The sequence below is a fragment of the Pelodiscus sinensis genome, chromosome 10 (assembly GCF_049634645.1).
Source record: "Pelodiscus sinensis isolate JC-2024 chromosome 10, ASM4963464v1, whole genome shotgun sequence".
Taxonomy (NCBI): Eukaryota; Metazoa; Chordata; order Testudines; family Trionychidae; genus Pelodiscus; species Pelodiscus sinensis.
The window spans coordinates 50,107,997-50,126,770 of record NC_134720.1 but is presented as its reverse complement, the minus strand read 5'-3'; the positions used below and the strand labels follow the sequence as shown (position 1 = coordinate 50,126,770).

Genomic DNA, 18,774 nt, shown 5'->3' with positions numbered 1-18,774 from the left:
ACATCTCCCTACATCCCATCCTCAGCACTGCCACCCAGACAACTCCCCCCAAGACACGTCCCCCTGCACCCCATCCTCAGCACTGCGACCCAGACAACTCCCCCCAAGAGACATCTCCCTACACCCCATCCTCAGCACTGCCACCCAGACAACACCCCCCAAGACACGTCTCCCTACATCCCATCCTCAGCACTGCCACCCAGACAACTCCCCCCAAGACACGTCCCCCTACAACCCAGCCTCAGCACTGCCACCCAGAGAACTCCCCCCAAGACATGTCCCCCTACATCCCATCCTCAGCACTGCCACCCAGACAACTCCGCCGCCCCCCAGACACGTCCCCCTACACCCCATCCTCAGCACTGCCACCCAGACAACTCCCCCGCCCCCCAAGACACGTCCCCGTACACCCCATCCTCAGCACTGCCACCCAGACAACTCCCCCGCCCCCCAAGACACGTCCCCCTACACCCCATCCTCAGCACTGCCACCCAGACAACTCCCCCGCCCCCCAAGACACGTCCCCCTACACCCCATCCTCAGCACTGCCACCCAGACAACTCTCCCGCCCCCCAAAGACACGTCCCCGTACACCCCATCCTCAGCACTGCCACCCAGACAACTCCCCCGCCCCCCAGACACGTCCCCCTACACCCCATCCTCAGCACTGCCACCCAGACAACTCCCCCGCCCCCCAGACACGTCCCCCTACACCCCATCCTCAGCACTGCCACCCAGACAACTCCCCCGCCCCCCAGACACGTCCCCCTACACCCCATCCTCAGCACTGCCACCCAGACAACTCCCCCGCCCCCCAGACACGTCCCCCTACACCCCATCCTCAGCACTGCCACCCAGACAACTCCCCCGCCCCCCAGACACGTCCCCCTACACCCCATCCTCAGCACTGCCACCCAGACAACTCCCCCGCCCCCCAGACACGTCTCCCTACACCCCATCCTCAGCACTGCCACCCAGACAACTCCCCCAAGACACGTCCCCCTACACCCCATCCTCAGCACTGCCACCCAGACAACTCCCCCGCCCCCCAGACACGTCCCCCTACACCCCATCCTCAGCACTGCCACCCAGACAACTCCCCCGCCCCCCAGACACGTCCCCCTACACCCCATCCTCAGCACTGCCACCCAGACAACTCCCCCGCCCCCCAGACATGTCTCCCTACACCCCATCCTCAGCACTGCCACCCAGACAACTCCCCCAAGACACGTCCCCCTGCACCCCATCCTCAGCACTGCCACCCAGACAACTCCCCCAAGACACGTCCCCGTACACCCCATCCTCAGCACTGCCACCCAGACAACTCCCCCAAGACACGTCCCCGTACACCCCATCCTCAGCACTGCCACCCAGACAACTCCCCCAAGACACGTCCCCGTACACCCCATCCTCAGCACTGCCACCCAGACAACTCCCCCAAGACACGTCCCCCTACACCCCATCCTCAGCACTGCCACCCAGACAACTCCCCCAAGACACGTCCCCCTACATCCCATCCTCAGCACTGCCACCCAGACAACTCCCCCCAAGACACGTCCCCCTGCACCCCATCCTCAGCACTGCCACCCAGACAACACCCCCCGAGACATGTCTCCCTACACCCCATCCTCAGCACTGCCACCCAAAGAACTACCCTTCCTCCCCCCACTATGTCCCATCCTCTCCATCCCCCCCCCACACCAATCCTCTCAGCTCAGCCCTAGCACACCTGTCCTTCCCTCACTTCACCGCCTCCCCATGCACAAATACCCCTCCCCCAATGAACACCCCGCAGCCCCACAAGCCACACCCCGCATCCCACAGCCGCCCTCCCCACGCTACTCTGCACCACCCCCACTCCCAGGGCTGCTCCCGGCTTTGCATGCTCTGGTTGCAAATACCCCCCCAGCCGGACACCCTCCCCCCCTCCCACACCAGGGCACACCCCCTCCCGCTCAGGTTTGCAGAGGGTGAGTGAAGGGGCGGGGGCGGGGCCGGGGGGCCGGGGGGGGGGATCAATGCCCCCCCGTTTAAAGAGCGCTCCGGGGGCGGCCGCGTGGCTGCTGCATCAGCAGCTTTGTTTGCCCCGTTGCCCTGGGCGCCCCCGTCTCCTCCCTGCCCCGCGGCCCCGGCCCCTGCCATGCGCCCCTCCCTGCCCCTGCCTCCCCGGCGGGCGGGGCTGCTGCAGCCCCGGGCCCCTCCGCCCCCGCCCCGGAGCCCTGACTGGCTTTTTCCATGGCCCCCGCCCGGCTCCTTTGTTCCCCTGGCTCGGCCCTTGGCGCCGCCCCCCATCGTCCGGCGGGGGGCGCAGGGTCCAGCCCCCCCCCCCCCGCATCCTCCCGCGGGGCGGCGCGTGCCCGGCCCCCCCGGAGCGCCCGGCGGCGGGGAAAGCAGCGGTGCCTCCCGGCGCCCCAGCCCCGCGTGCGGGGATCGATCCGGCGGCGGCGGCTGAAGCGGGGGGCGGCTAGAAGCGCCCCCCCCCCCGTCCTGGCGCGGGGCGAGCCCGGGCCCGGCTGCAAGTCCCGGCTGCCCGCGGCTGCTGCTCCTGCCCCGGCGGGCCGCTCTGCTTGCCTTGCTGCCGCTCGCACTGCCCGGGCGGGCTCCGTGTCCCGGCTCTGCGCTCCCCTCGGGCCGGCTCTGCGCTCCCCTCGGGCCGGCTCACTCGCCCCCTGGAGTCCTGCTCCCGCTAGCTCGCTCTCCGCTCGCTCCCCGGCTCTCTGCGCCCGCGAGGCGGCTGGCTCCCAGGGCTGGGGCAGCGCTCCCCCTCGCTCTGTCTCCTCCTCCTCCGGCTCCCTCGCCCTTGCTCCGCCGCCGTCCCTCTTCCCCGCCAGTTCGACCGCAGCCCGAGACACCCCACATCTCGGCACCCCCGGGGGCCGCCTGCGGGCCCCTCCCGGATCTCTGCACCCCCGGGGGCTGCCTGAGGGCCCCTCCCGGATCTCTGCACCCCCGGGGGCCGCCTGCGGGCCCCTCTGGGATCTCTGCACCTCCGGGGGCCGCCTGCGGGCCCCTCCCGGATCTCTGCACCCCCGGGGGCCGCCTGCGGGCCCCTCCCGGATCTCTGCACCCCCGGGGGCCGCCTGAGGGCCCCTCCCGGATCTCTGCACCCCCGGGGGCCGCCTGAGGGCCCCTCCCGGATCTCTGCACCCCCGGGGGCCGCCTGTGGGCCCCTCCCGGATCTCTGCACCCCCGGGGGCCGCCTGCGGGCCCCTCCCGGATCTCTGCACCCCCGGGGGCCGCCTGCGGGCCCCTCCCGGATCTCTACACCCCCGGGGGCCGCCTGTGGGCCCCTCCCGGATCTCTGCACCCCCAGGGGCCGCCTGTGGGCCCCTCCCGGATCTCTGCACCTCCGGGGGCCGCCTGCGGGCCCCTCCCGGATCTCTGCACCCCTGGGCACTGCTGGCTCATGGGCAGAGTCGCTCTCCCACCCACTTAGCTCGGTCCCCCAGACACTAGTGCCGTGTTTGTGCAGGGTGCACACAGGGCTGTCCAGTGAGAGCTCGGCTGCGCCAGCCCTTGCCTTACCCTCCTCGCGCCCAGGGGATCCAGCCAGAGCTGCGGCGCAGCCAGGCCATCCCAGTTCTCCTGTGCGTGCGAGAAGGAGATAGGGAAGCAACCAGGACAGCCCTTGGTGGGCGCCCCAGGACCCCCAGCTCAGCTGCTCATTCTACAAAGCCAGTAGCCCCCCCCCCCTCCGCATCCTACTGAGCTCCACACAGAAGGCAGGCGGGGGTGGGAGGCAGGTAGCAGTTTGCCCCGGGCATGGCCTGTTCTGTGCCAGGCCCTAAAATACCCAGCACGTATCACCCGGGCACTATCGGCACGTCCTGCATGCCGCCACCCTGCCACAGGGCTACACGGAGCCGGCAGCAGGCTGCCCCAGTGCTGGCCTGCTCGGCTGGCCCCAGCCGGTGACGCACTCTCTTCCAGGCACCGTGTAGCTCAGGGAGTGGCAGAACAAAGCCCCAGCCTCGGCAGCTGTCGCCGCACAGCGCTGGCCGCTGGGAGCACGCCGGCGCCGGAGGCCAGTGCGTAGCCCCATGCAGAGGGGGCACCCGTGGACAGAATGGAGGGAGGAAGGTTGGAACTGGGTGGGCCAGAAAGCTCCGCATCTTAGCTGGGAAGAAGGCCCCGTGGGACACCCCAATGCAGCCAGGGAACAAATGTCCTGGCCAGTTTGCTGTGGGAGGAAGCCCCCAAGCTAAGGCACCATCCTGGCACTTGGGGGATGGGCATTTCATCCCCCTGCTCTTCCCGAAACCAGCCGAGTGACCTTAAAAACGAGTGCCCAGGCTGAGCCCCCGGGGGGCGGTGGGAATAAAAACCCGATTTCTTTGTGACGGGGACGTGTTTTGAGGCTACGGAACGGGGCCATGGAAGTGCCTTAGCTGGGTAGGAGCTATGGGGTGCGTCTACACAGCAGGACTTTACTCGAAATAAAAAGCGAGGCAAATTGAGCCACGTCCATTGCGTCGCTGATTTCGAACTAGGGAGCATCCCACTTCCTTACTCTCAAACAGGGTTACAGGAGTCGGAGAAAAAGTTCTCCAGCTTGACAGTATTTCGACATTATTCCGAAATAACTGCCGGCTGTGTAGACGTACCCATGGAGAGCCAAGTCCTGGTGGAGCCAATTAAAAAAATTCCTCCCCTCCCAGGCTCTTTAGCCACCCTCTTAGTAGCCTGTGGGGACTTCTGGGGGTTGCGGGGGGACAGGGCAGAGAGCAGCAAATCTGTTATCTGCAGCATTGAATCACAGACCTCCACCACTTGCGCTACGGGCCGACGTTAGCAGCAGCATGGGGTGTTCTCTTCTGTACGGCCCACCGTGCTGCAGGACAGGCCGCACACTGGGCCCCCCGGTACACAGCCATGCCCATGAGCCTGTGGTTTTCACTCGAGCCCGCGGCCCCGACCAGGTCTCCGGTGTCTGAGTCCCAGGGTCCGGGAGTCACTGCCCCGCAGCTTCCTGGAAGGTTTGGGGGGAGGGTCTGAAAGCTGTGCGGCACCCATCTCCAAGCCAGGCTGCGTTGGGGCTAGTGCCAGGCTATGGATTTGGCAACATTCCCAGGCCAGGGCACCTCCTTCTGTATGTGGCACGATCAATCCCTCGTTGCCATAGGAGTTCGAGGCCTCCCCTCTGCCGCGCTGGCCGTCCCCGGATTTCATTCAAACCCTGATGGCTTTGCGGATACGCTCGGGCCCTGGCATTCCTCACCAGGTGACTCACTGCGTGAGTGGCACCTGCCCCGATCTCTGCCTGCCTGCCTCTCGGAAGCGCCTGCAGTCAAACAGCCACTCCCCGTGCTGGGGAGCCAGCATTTTCTGGGACACGGCAGGTGTCGAACCCACCTGACTTCAGCTAGAGAACTGACCAGAGACGCCACGCTTGGCTCCTTCCTGGGGATTTGGGCTGGGCCAGGGAATTTCCCAGCGGATTGCTCTGGGCGACCCAGCCCACCTCTCAGTAAACTACATTTGCCTTGCAAATCTTCCCACCCCAGCCATAAGGAGCGGCTCACCCTCTCTGCAGGCTGGCCAGTGCAGGCCCCTCCTAGCCAGGCAGGCTGGGCGGGGGAAGGGCATGGATCATCCACATGTCCTCAAGTTAATACTAGCCTGGGCGGGCCATGGAGAACTCCCAAGATGACCTAATTTCTGCCGCATGTCTGGCATGCATGACTCCTCCGGCGGCAGAGATAGCTCAGCTGTCCCTGGGCCGCTGGTTTGGGCCAAAGGGTGCCCCATAGGCTAACCCTGCCGTGGCAAAAGACCAAACCAATATGAGGGGGAAGGACAGAGAAAATCACCTTTCCCTTTCTCCCCAGCCAAGAAATCCACCTTGTTCATGTTTTGCACAAATCTGGTGATGGGCTGACAGCTTTGCAGCCTGAGACCACCCCCAGAACCGGGGCAGAAGGGCTTATCAGCCGGGCAAGCGGAAGCATCTCCCACCCCACAGAGCTAGCCAGGGTAGGGCGAGGAAAGGCTGGTCCTTGCTGACCTGGGCTGGGTGCAAACAGGGTGCGAAGGGAGAACAGCTCTGAATCCCATTGACAGCCTGTGGTACCCCATGCCGAGTCGCCCCTGGCCCTCCAACGACTGGATTTGGCTTGTGCTAGGGGGGGGGGGGGGGGCTGCAGGTCCCCAGAGCTGCCCTGATAATCCTACAGCTGCCTGTAGCTGGGACCACGCTGGGGCTGCGGCTCCCCTAGACCTGGCAGCTGAAGCCTCAGGTCTGCGGATGAAGCTACAACAGAGGCCAAAGGTATGAACCAGCCAGCACCCCTCCCCACCCTCTCTCACGTGTGGGAGGCCTCTGCAGATCACAGGCGCCGGCCAGAGGGTGACAGAGGCCTCGCGGGTCAGGAGGAGGAAGGTACAGGCACCGGGGTAGGATTCAAGCCCCCTCCTTCACCCTCCAGCCTCTTCTCCTGAGTCAGCATCCCCAGGCTGGGGCTCAGGGCGCAGCGGGAACAGAGCCATGCCGCGAAGGACAGGCGGCTGGGAAATGCATCCTCTCTACAGGTTGCCGGGGGAGCAGCCGAGCTGAGCAGCACAGCACGAGGGAGGGCAGCCAGGCCAGTGCCAACCCAGGCGGCGCCCTGGGGAGATGGCTCTCTGCTGCGGCTGCCCAGACGCAGACCCCCCCCCCAGGGCACCATTGTCGCGTGAGCGTGTCCCTGCCGGGGGAAAGACTGAGCCCATGTGAGGGCAGCGGTGTCCTGCCCCCTGGGCTGGGTCCGAATGCACAGGGGAGCGGCAGCAGGCGCCAGCAGCAGTCCCCGAGCGTAGCTCCCCCTCCCCGCCACCCGCACGTGCTAGCTTCTCGCCTTAATCTGCTGTTAAAGCCGCAGCTTAAGGACTCCCGTCTTGTGCCTCCCCCAGCACGTGGGTGCTGTGAGAAAGCCACGCGGGCTGCAGCCTGGCCCTTCACACCCCTTTGGTTCCCTCGCTGGCGGCTCCGTGATCTGCAGCCGCAGGGGGCGCCGGCTCCCCGCCCGGCAATGCGCAGCCATGTGGTGCTCAGAGACAAACACCTGGGAACCTACAGCCACATGGGAACACGGCACCGTGGGGCTGTTAGAGGCACGAGAGGCTCTGGGCACATTCCCTGTGCCAGGCAATAACAACTCCTTTCACCCAATGCTTTCAGAGCACTTTAGCTGAGGTTATTTTTGATGACCATCCTGGGACGGGGATAGGTCATTTTGTCCCTATGGAACAGATGGGGAAACTGAGGCACGGGGACAGGGAGGCTCTTGTCCAGTCACACAGCGAGTCAGGGCAAAGCAGGCAATAGAACCCAGGTCCTTGCTGCAACCACTCGATGACAGCCCGAGCACGGGTGCCCTTGTGAACGACCCAACCTGCAGCGACGTACCGGAGTCGGAGGGCAGAGAGCGGCTGGGAGGGCAGCTCTCCGACGAGATCACACTAAAAATAAGCCCCGGCGTGAGCTCAGCTGCTTTGTTGTCAACTACAATGGCCAGGCCTATTTTTAGCTGTTGTGAATTTAGTGGCCGGGCTGCCTGGTATCCCTCAGGGAGCCCAGCGATCCCGGGGGCCGCGGGGGTGGCTCCCAGGGCGTGGTGGAAACCGTAACTTTAGAAACTAAACACACACAGCTCACCTTCCCATGGCGGCTGACTCACCACCCCTCCCTTCGCGCCTCTCCTTCCCTGCCCCTCCCCCCTCCGCTCGCCCCAGGGGTTCAGAAACCCCCAGTTGGGCCCCCACGGCGTGAGGCTGTCAAGTCCATTACAGGCTGGTTTCCTCTGGCTTGCCTCCTGCTGCTTGGGGATTTGTGAGACCCTTTTCCCAGCTTGTCCCTGCCCCTGCGAGGGCCGGAGACATAAATGAGAGCGGAGCATCTCTCCAAATCACAGGACTCCGGGATCTGGGGCTTTAAGGAACCCCCCCCCCCCCCAAATGCCACAAGACTCCGGCGGGCCCCCTCTCGGTCTCATTTGCCAGCACAGTCAGAGCTCAGTTTCTGGGGCAGGCTTCCTAGGGTATGCCCCATGTCCATTTGCGACTCAGTGGTCCATTTGCAACCTGTCCCCTGCACCAGCAGCATTTCAACTTGCACCCCCAACAGGCTCCTCTCCTGCCTGAACTAGAGAGTTAACTCCACCTGCAGGCAGCAGTAGTTGGCTGTTGTCCTCTAACAACAGGGATGAGCCACACCCTGGGCTGGTGTTGGTGATGCTGCCAGGGGCTTGTGGGGCTGTTTCGGTGTCTCCCCATCTCCAGTCCCTCTTTCTTGCCTTTGCTCAGTGTCTCTCCTTCTACTCCTCTTCTTCTCCCACCTCCTGCTGCTTCTATCCCCCCTGCCTGCCTGCCCCCTAGGCTGGGGGGAAGTCCACCGCTGCCTGGCAGGGATAAGGGGCAGTGCAGCTGCTTGTGAAAGGCCCGCAGCTTCCCCCTCCTGCTGTGGCTTCAGAGAGGCCCTGGCCCAGCCCCCCGGAGCTAGCCTGCTCTCCGTCTGCCGAAGCGCCGTGGCTCCGTTCCCAGCGCCAGGACCATCTGCAAAGGGAAGGGCCAAGAACATTCAGGATAAAAATAGCTGTTCTGGAGCTGGGAGCCTGGCTTTTAATAACAAGGGCGTGTCCTTCTTAAAGGCACAGCACCCGGGCTAGGCGCGCTCTCATCTGACCCAGGCACCAGAGCCTGCAGAGACAGACCAGGCCCTGTGGTCCGTCCTGTGCGGCTGGGGGCTCTGGCAGGGCACAGATGTGCGAGTGGGCAGGGCAGGGCTTGGTTCTGCTCCCAGCTCTGCCTTGGCCCACCCTCTTCTTGTAGCATGGGCAAGTGAAGGAGGCGCGCCCTGCCTCAGTTTCCCTACCTGTAAAATGCGGCTATTGAGAGCAGCCCTCCTTTGGGAAGAGCGCTCACAGCCTCTGATGGAAAGCACCAGAGCAATATGCGTGTATTTTGGGGGAGATTTCAATGTCACCATAGCCAACCCCCCCCCCACTCACAGGATTCCCCTAAGATCCAGCATTCACACACACACATGCCCTCCCGTCCCCTCCACACTCAGTGAAATGGTTTGGCCAAGGCCAGTCATGGAGAGGGGCAGAATGGGAAGCCGGCCAAACCATCGGCATTAAAGGGGGTCTTTCCGGAGGAACCCAGCTTAGTGATGCTGGGGAAGGAGTGGGAGGGGCCGGCTGGAGGAGGAGGGTTTTGTCCGGGGAGGGGGCTGTGAAACTTTGGCTGGCGGCTGTTGGGATGGAGATGGAGCATGTTGCATGATGGGCCTTGTCTTCCCAACCTGCTCCTCTGCCTCCCCCCCCACCCCAGGCGAAGAGCCAGCCTGGACCATCCAGCAGGCTGGCTTTGGCCAAAGTGGGGTGTAAATGCCATTGCACCGTGTGCTTCCAAAGTCAGCTGTGCACCCACCCTGGAAGCGCTGGGTGCTCGCGGCCCCTGGCAGGAAGCGCTGCCGCCTGGGAGCTGCTGGGAAGGAAGGGCAGAGCTGGGAAAGTTGCCATTGGGCTTCATTAAAGGGCAAGGAAAAACCAAGGCGGCTTCTACTCCCTAGAATAAGGTAATTGAAAACATCCCCGCTCTGGGGGCGGTGAGTCCGGCTGCTCATATTTGACTATGTTAGGATGTGTGCTGTGCTGTCTGAGGAGGGCCCATTACGCCGGGGTCAAGTATTAAGGAACGCCAGTCATCTGGAGCCGCTCCCAGGCCTGTTGGGCAACTCCAAGGCGCGTCAGTGTAGCCTGGCCCTTGTTCTCCAGGTAGTGGGGACTTCCGACATTAACCAGACTCCGCTCCCTGCCCGGGAGCCCGCAGACCCCACCCTGAATCCCTCGCCACGCCAGACCCGCCGTTCCGCTGGAGAGTCCCTCGGGGATTGCTCTGCGGAGGGCCAGGTCTGGAGTGTAGCCTGTGAGCCTGTGCAGCTGGGTGGGCTGCTCGCAGGACACCCTTTGTAGTCCAGTTTGCTTTTGGATGAGAGAGTCATCTCAGCCCCTGAACGGAAAGAGAGCCTAATGGTTAGAGCGGAGCGCTGGCTGGGGCCAGTTCCCTGGCTCTGCTACAGACTTTCTGTGTGCCCTGGGTAAGTCACTTAGCTTCTCTCTGCCACTGTTCCCTCCTCTCAAATGTGAGTCATATTCCTTTGCCCTTCAAGCGCTCCAAAGTCAGGATTGCCCCCTCCTGCATTTCAGGAGGGCTCTGATCTGAGAGAGAGCGAGAACGTGTGCGTGTGTGTGTGTGTGTGTGTGTGTTTGTGTGTGTGTGCAGGGTGTCAGGGAGATAGGACAAGCTCGTGTGTTGCGTCTGAGCATGCCTTTGGGTTTGTGCTCATGGGCGTGACTTTGGCTCTTGATCTGAGCAAGTGTGGGGGTGGGTCTGAGTGGAGGCAGGGAGGTGTGGGTCTGTGTGCGAGTTTGGGGAAGGGGCTGGCCCCGGGCTGGGGTCTTGTGGCTGCCGACGGCTGGGTGTGCCAGAGTCTGCTTGGGCCCACGTTTGAGTGGCAGGTGTGCGGTGGGGCACGCGGCCCGGCAGCTGGGGGGCGGGGGCTCCACACCGGACGGGCCTGTCTGGGAGCCCAGCCTGAGCTCAGCTTGCGGCGAAATTTCCTGCTGAGGAAACAGACGCTTCAGCAGCCAAGGCAGTAACTGTCTCAAACCGGGCCGAGGGTGGGGCTGGCAGCGCGGCCAGGCTGAGGCGAGGCTGCTCCCAGCCCTCCAGCGCCGGGGCACAGGAGGGTTTACATTTAGAAGGCCCTTCGCCTCTCCTCGGGAGCTAACCCGACGCCCTGCGATCCCCCTGCCCGGCCCGGCTCGCTTCCCACCGCTGGGCCAGTGGCAGGAGGCGTTTTCCTTCCCCAGTCCCTCCCTAGCTGCCGCCCCCCAGGGCGTGTTGTACACACACAGGCCTTGTGTCCAGGCAGGGAGACCAGCGTTGCCGATGGCCCACCCTGCTTTGTGCTCGTGCCAAGCTCATGCTCCCCCTAAGGCGTCTGCCAAGGGGGTCCCGGGACGCCCTTCTTGCACTCAGGATTAGCTACCACCAATCCACACGCCCACGTCTTGCACTCTGAGACCCCAGGTAGCTGGGGACGAAACAGTGGGGGCTTGAATTGGGCATCTGAATCCATACTCAGGCACCCGGGGGAGGGGGCTGCTTGCCTCGCCTCTGAGTCCGCAAAGCAAGGGGGCAATTTGAGAGCAGGCACTTGACTATCTACCATAAGGAGGTATCTGTCACCCATCCCTCTACTCTCCAAACATCTCCCAGTGGATGTATTGACCCCACTCTGAGGTAGAGTGGTGCTGTTATGCCCACATCACAGATGGGGAAACTGAGGCACTGGGAGAACAAGTGATGTGCCCAAGGTCACGCGGGATGTCTGTGGCGGAGCAGAGGACTAACTTGAACCGGAGCTCCACAGTTGTAAGTGAGTCCCCTAAGCACTGGGCCAGCCAGCTTCAGAAGTTTACACGAGTCACAAGGCCAAGCAAGGGTTATCAGCGGTAGCCACGCTGCATTTAGCATGATCTGTCATGTGGCCTATATTGCCCCTCTGTGCCACCCCCATACAACCAATGGGAGAAAATCGAAAGGTACAGGGCTACCTAACACAGAGCGTGACGCTCACAAGTCTCCCACCGGCCCCTTTGCTCTGTCCTGCTTCCTGGCCCGCTGGCCTTTGTCTGTGCTCAGTCTGGTTTGGCGGCTAAGCCCCCAAGCACTCCCAGAGGTCTCAAACAATGATGCTAGCAGAGAGGCAAGAGCCTTAAAATTAATAACAAGGAACAAAGTGCTACTCTGAGTAATGTTAACGGCTGGCTTGGACCTGGCACCTTTCGTCAGCAGATCGCAAAGCACTTCGCAAAGGAGGCCAGTGTCATTATCCGCATGTGGCAGATGGGGAAACCAAGGCATGGTGGTCAAGGTCAACCAAAAAACCACCTGTGTCCCAGCAGATCACCCTGCCTAGCAGAGCTCATCACCACAAGATCTATTGAGGCCAATGGTTTAATAAGATTCCCAAAAGCAATTTAGAAATGGAATAAGAACATCCACGTTTACATTAATGAGGAGACAAAGCCCCATGCTTCAGGGCATAGCTAGCATCAGGGGTCAGGAAGAAACTCCCCTCATCAGCAGTTTATTCCATAATTATCCACTGGGAGGTGATCTCTTCATCCTCTGAAGCGGGGCAACTCAACTCTGGAAGCCCCGGGGCCACAATGATATAGCACATGCCGAGGCCCGCAACTTAAGCGTGGTTGCATATACATGCAAATCTATATGCAAATAGCCTCTTTCACACTGACAGGCAGGAATACAAAGATTAAGCCGTAAGCCGCCGTGACGGACCCAAACGTGGCCAGTGTGAGCCAGTCAGTGCCTCTCACGAGGCTAAGCAGCCGGCACGTCCCACAATGCCCCGGCACGTCCCACAATGCCCCGGCGCTCCCGGCACCTCCTCCCTGGGGGCTAGAATTGCCAACACCCTGCACCCGTCTGTTCCAGCCAGCCCGTCCGCTTGCGTCCCTCAGTGCTCACCCTGCTTGGGAGACACCTCGCTGTCGTGCAGCGTATTCCCAGTGGAGGCCATGTTGAAAGAATCCCATCCAGGGGCCGCAAGTTGAGCCCTGTGTAAACCCAAACAAACGGGCCGCATATGGAGTAGCCCTGCGAAGTATCTGGTAACGGTGAGACAGGCTACTGGTGTGGATGGCTCACACCTCGCCATAGATGCCGGCAGCTTCTTCACAGCTTTGTCGCCTGATGTGACTAATGAAAACAAGTGTCCCAGCAAGATCCCTCTTACCAGAAGATTCATCTGGAAAATGAGACTTTAGTGGAAACAATAGAGATGGCCAGGGAGTCATGGCAGGGAGCTGACGTCCATTGCAACAGGCTGGTGCTCATGGGCATATGGATGATTTATGCTAATTTATGGAAGGAGAGCAACACACTCGGCAGAAAACCTGGCCCCTGCCTTAAGAAGAAGCTTAGCTGAGCCTGCAGCCTTTGCAGCCAAGCAGAGGGGTGCTACTGAAGTTAGGGGGACTGTTAGTTAGTCACCAAGGAGTGCTAGTAAAGTTAATGGGACCATTCAGCAGAGTTAGGGTCCTGTAATCTGGCCCTAACTGAGAACCAGACAACACAGGTCACCAGCCAGCTGGCAGGTCAGAGTCATGCGGTGAGAAAGACCCTGAATGTTGTCTCTGAAGGCAGACAAAGGCCACACCCATCACCCGCCGGTGACCCCACACTTAAGAAGAGAGCACGCATATTAGCTTTAGGCAAGAGGGTCATCCCTTTCCGTTGGTACTGGTTTGTTCTGCTGTGAAACAGTCCACCGTGCTGAAATCTAACTAGTCATCAGTAGGATCCAGAGTGAACATCACGCCGCAATGAATGGTGGCTGTTCACTGCTCTCTACACGGCTCCGTCAAGCTGCCCACGGACTCCAGCAGAGGGCCTGGCACTGATTTACCCTGGGAAGGTTTTCTGGGTCCCTACAGAGATTGGAGACATTTTTTAAAATGGACGCTGAGATTCAGAGCAGAAGATGGAGAGCTGGCTCTCGGAGGAATAATGCAGCCGCCCAGCCCAAACCTGGCTGGCTTCCCAGCAGCAGGCCTGCTGCACCGTCCCTCGTGTCCAGGAGCCGATCGATGTCTCTGCCGCCGCAGCATTTCCCAGAGTGTCCCGCGCCCAGAGTGGCGGGTTGCAGCGGCACCGGCGCGGCAGATTTGTGCCGAACGCAGCAGGCGGTCAAGTGGCCCTGAGACGGGGGCTCTGGGGAATTCCTTTGCCTGCGGCACTCGGTGGAAGGTAAAGCAGGTCGCATGCTTTTGTGGGGGAAGGATGTGTGGGAGCAACCGCAGGGAGGACTACACAGGGCCAGCTTCAGGGAGAGCGGGAGCAAAACTCAGCCCTATGCAGCCTCTTGCTTTGTCAAAGGGCTACACGGACGCCAGCCCCACCTTGCAAGCAGGGCATGTTGTTATCTCTGTTCTGCCGGCAGGAAAACTGAGGTGCAGGGTAGGGGGAGGGATTTGCTCCCAGGCACACAGCACACCAGTGGTAGAGCCCACCTGGGCGTCTTGGCTCCAAGTCGCCTGGTGTGACCTCATCACCTTTCTTGTTGGGTGAAATTCCAGTCAAATTAGTTGCAGGGCTCCCCGCCCCGCCCTTCACTCCTTCCCCAGCCACTACGAACAAGCGTGCAGGCCCCGCATCCCTCCCTTCTCCCCCCTCTCCACCAGTCTAGGGGAGAGCTAGAAAGTGGGACCTCGAAAGAGCCTGGAAGAGGGAGGGGTATCAACTGAGCAGCTGACACCTGGGCCCATCTTCTGCAACAGGAGAGCTACACACACACACGGACACGTGCAGACACACGCACACAGGTGTGTGATGCTCAGCAACCTGTCCCCTCCTGCCAGCTGCCCTGCGGACCTGTCGCTCATGGCTCAATTGCATGATGAGGGCCGTGAAACAGAGTCCGGTCACTCCCCGGCAACCCACATGTCAGCAGGAAATGAATGGAGTGAATGCAGGGCTGCCAGAGTTCACACCGGACCACGTATCCTGTCGTGTGCGTGTGTGCTTGTGCACGGGCCAGCACCGAGATGGGCCTGGGGGGGCTGGCCAAGGCTGGGCCCAGAGGAATGCGTCTGCTTACTCCGCTACATGATGGTTGCATGGAAGTGAGTGCCGGAGGTGTGGGGGGAGGGTCTTTTTGTGCACCAAGAAACACGTGCACTTGTGAGTGTGCACGAGGGGCAGCTTCATATCGCTGGATCCTTCACTCCATCACTGCCAAGGCTGGGGGCGTTGAGAACACCCCCCAGTTGTGAGGAGAGCCAGGCTTTCCCCCTTCAAGCCCAGCGCCTGGAGTCATTGGGTGAGTGAGAGGCCCGGCTTCCTTTTGAAAAAGGAAAGTGTCTTGCACGGGTGGAGGAAAGCCGGCAAACACGGCCCGAGGCCAGCGACCGGGTGTGCAACGAGGCCAGCGACCGGGTGTGCAACGAGGCCAGCGACCGGGTGTGCAACTAGGCGCCAAAGAGGAAGAATCAACTATGGGCTGTTTAATAAAATCTCCTGGTTTTTAAGCCGGACGCGCGATTTGGAGCACTCCTCCATCCTGGCCTGCTCCCTCTTGTGTTCACTAGGATCTACTGCAGCAGGTCAATTAGCGTTAGGCACTGCCCGCCTTCCTCAGAGCTGCATTAACAAAGAGCCACGTGTTCTCTGGAGACACACTCAGTGCGGGAAGCAGACGGCAGAATTACCCAGCGAGGGACAGGCTCAGGTACGGTCAGACCAGCAGCAAGCAACAGCGGTGCAACACCACCAGCACTGTCCTAGAGGATGTCTACACTGGCACCTTAATTCAGATTACAGCGGGGGTGCGGATGGCTCCAGGGGGCAACAAGACCATCAGTGCCCACACAGCGCATCCACAGATCTCCTGTGAGGTCTGTAACCCGCCTCCCCCGTGTTCCCAGGACGTGTGCAATGTTGTGCCCGGCTGTGCATTCAGGCGTACACACGTGCCCCGTCACACCAGAGCTCACACCCAGTCGCTTGTGTGTGCCCATGTGCACGGGCTGGCACAGGGGTGGTCATGGCCAATGCGGCGCCCAAAGGAACACGTCCGCTACATGTTTGCGAGCGGCACGGGGGGGCTTTTTTTGCACAAATAAATGCATGCACTTGTGAGTGTGCACAAGGGCAGCGTCATATCCCCGGTCCTGACCCTTTACTCCACCACTGCCGGGGGGGGGGGAGGGGCTTTGAAAACACCCCCTAGCTGTGAGGGGAAGCTCACCAGTTTTCCTTCTCCATAACCACAGCCACTCCGTGCCCTGCTGCCAGCCAGCTGTGCGCCCAGACTGCCCCACACAGCTCTAGGGCTGATGTCAAGGTTCAACCCCCCACCCAGACCTTGGCCCTGCAGCGTGCACACACTCCCCGCGAGAGCTGAGCGGGTGACCACAGGGGAGCTGCCCGGACCCTGGCCCATTGTGGCAGGTAGCGTCCAGCAAAGACCAGCGAGAGCCAGTTGTGACAGGCAACCCTTCTGCCTCCCCCGGGGAACGCTGCCGACCCACTGGCCAGGACGCAATGGCCTGGCCTGGCTTCAAGGAGCCAAAGATCTCCCAAGCTGCCTCCAACCTCCAGGGAGGCTGATGGAAAGAGACAGCGAACGGCAGCATCCAACTGCAGCCAGCTCCTTGGAGCCCACACCACTGGGACCTGGCCACGCTGTGGCACAGAGGGGGGCTGAGAGATGGGATTAACCCTCTGCGTTCAGTGGTAGTGGGGTGGAGGGCCGTCGTCCCTTCAAAGGGGGGACTGCCCTGCCTGCGTGAACACGACGACAGTGAAAACAAGGTCTTTGTACAGCATCGTTCACTCTCCAGGATCCTAACTACAGCCCTTTCCGGCGGAAAGAGAGGCAGCCTCTCTGGAATGCGGCTACCTCTGGGGAGGAACGTAGCAGCTACCGCTCTAGCTCACCATGCTCTGGAGCAGGAATCAGACAGCGCCCAGCGGGAATGGTAGGGGGAAGGGGCGCTAGAGAGGCGGGCAGAACATATCGACCGGGATTAGGATGTGGGCAGGACGTGGGGACCACGAGGGCCCTGTGCCTCATGTGCACGGAACATGACACCCCTTTCCCGTTCCCCGGCCGCTGTCTAGTTACGCTGTAGGCTCTCCCCTGCAGGGACTGGCCCTTAGATATGTCTGTGCGGCATCTAGCACATCGGGGCCCCGACTGGCAATTGGGGTCTCTTGGGAACATAAAAATGGGCCGTGGGCTCTTTAATTTGATCCGCAGCTCTGAGCTGAAACATGCATCTGGTAGGTGAGGGGGGACCCACCACAGCAGCGCTGCCTAGTGGCTCCGAGAATGCTCCGGAGACCGGAGCTGGGTGGGGATGGAGCGTGCCAGCCTGCACCCTGCTGGGCCGGGCTCCAAGTCCCTCTTCTGCAGATGGGGCTGGAGGGGTCCTGGCCTGGCAAATGCTAGGTCAGTGCTGCGGCAGTGCTCAGGGGTGTGAAACCGCCCCCCATGAGGCAAGCTGGCCTAACACTCGGTGTCGCCGGTGCGAGGTGGGTGGAAGAATTCTTCCACTCTCAGGCAGGCGGATTAACCGGAGCCGGCAGACCCCTTCCCGCCAGCGCCGGCACAGAACGGCTGCAGCACCATCCGTGCCCACCGCGGCGACTCTGCTGGCAAACCGGGAACAAACTCAGGGGGAGCAGATGGCACCCTGCTGCTGTGATCCACGCCGCCCGGGCAAACCCCTCCCGCCCCAGGCTTTGAAAGGGGCGCCGGGGGCACGGGCTGCCTGAGCTGATGTCTGGGGGCAGCCTGAGGTGCGGACGCTCCTGGGCAGGCAGCCGCTGGGGGAGGTGAGCGGAGCCGCCGGGGTGCCGGGCTGGCTCGGAGCGGAGAACACCGGCCACTGGCTCCGGGGCTTGGCGGGAGGCCCCGCTGCAGACGCAGTCTCCTTGCGGGGGCCGCGCGGGATCCGAGCCGCAGCAGGGGCGCGCGGGGCCAGCTGGGGGCTGCTCGCTGGGCGCGGGGGCTGTGACAGGCGGAGACGTCGCAGCAGCGCAGACCTTGCCAGGGCCGGGAGGAAGCCGCCGGCAGGGCCAAGGTTATGGGGCGGAGGGGAGGGGGAGCAGGGGCGTGTCTCCAGGACAAGCCTGGCTCTGTAGCTCTGCAGATGGCCGGGAGGGAGCTGGCGGGCTGCCGCACTGAATGAGGGGGAAGCGCAGCCAGGCCCTGACCCTTAGAGGCACAGGGCTCAGCCTGGGGCCGGGACTCATGGGTGTCCCTTGGAGCTGCATGCTGTGTGGATGGGGAGAGGGGGGTCGAAAGGCTTCCCGCCCCCCAGCACATCAGGGCCAGCATGAGGAAATGCCTCTCTTGCTCCTCTGAGGAAGGCCCAGCCCTGCCCAGCATGGAGCCAGGGAGGGAGGGAGGCTGGCAGAGGGGGAAGGAGACAGGTAGCAGAGAGACACGGGGGATGAGGGAGTCGCCCCCCCACCCCCATCCTTTAACACACTTGGAAGGCGGCGAAGATTTCGGCCGGCCGTGGGGGGGGGGGGACAGACCAGCCTTTAATCCGAGCTGCCGGGCGAAACGTGGCCCCGTGGCCAGCCATTCCTGAACTGTCGGGGAATCAGCTGGGGCAAGGGGCAGGGCTTTGCCAGCCCCCCAGGCACAGGGAGTGGGGATGGTCCCCTAAAATGTCATCCTGGCACTGCCCCATGTCACCCCTCCCCCGGCCTGGGTCCATTCTGCAGCAGGTTCAATCCAGGGGTGACCCTGCCGTTTCACTTCTCAGGATCCCTGGCCTCTGTGGTGCCCCCCCCCCTCCAGCAGGGAGCAGGGTTCAGGCCCAGAGCTGCGGGATCAGCCCCCCCCATGCCAGACAAACACCCTTATCAGCCTTCTGCAGAGAGCCGCAGGGCCCGCCCAGGCTGCTATCCGCACCAGCCGGCCCTGCTGCCCGGAGAACACAGCCCAGCTCGTCAATCATTGACAGAACCAGCCCAGCCGCTCTTATCACCCCCCCAGCGAACACCCTGGGCCCTGCAAGGGGCACCTGCAGGGGTGTCCACTCCCCCCAGCCCCCCAGCCCTGGCCTCCCGCTAGCCACAGTGCCGGTCTGGGCCCCCTCACTCCAGTAGCTGCGCACCTCACCGGCTTTCTCCTCACGCTCCCCTTCCCCCCGGAGACTGAGGCCAACGGGTCAATCCGAGCATGGA

At 62.5% G+C, this 18,774-nt stretch overlaps 1 protein-coding gene across 1 annotated transcript in view; it reads right to left on the bottom strand.

Annotated features, from left to right (window-relative positions):
• Positions 1-5,211, bottom strand: part of LOC142830836 (uncharacterized) — a 35,536-nt gene extending 30,325 nt beyond the window's left edge. The window contains exons 1-2 of the mRNA XM_075938371.1: positions 5,176-5,211; positions 2,572-3,667 (exon numbers count right to left, since the gene is read on the bottom strand). Of these exons, the coding sequence (XP_075794486.1) occupies positions 2,687-3,667; positions 5,176-5,211 (1,017 nt within the window). The 3' untranslated portion in view covers positions 2,572-2,686. The remainder of the gene's footprint in view (positions 1-2,571; positions 3,668-5,175) is intronic.
• Positions 5,212-18,774: the final 13,563 nt, after the last annotated feature.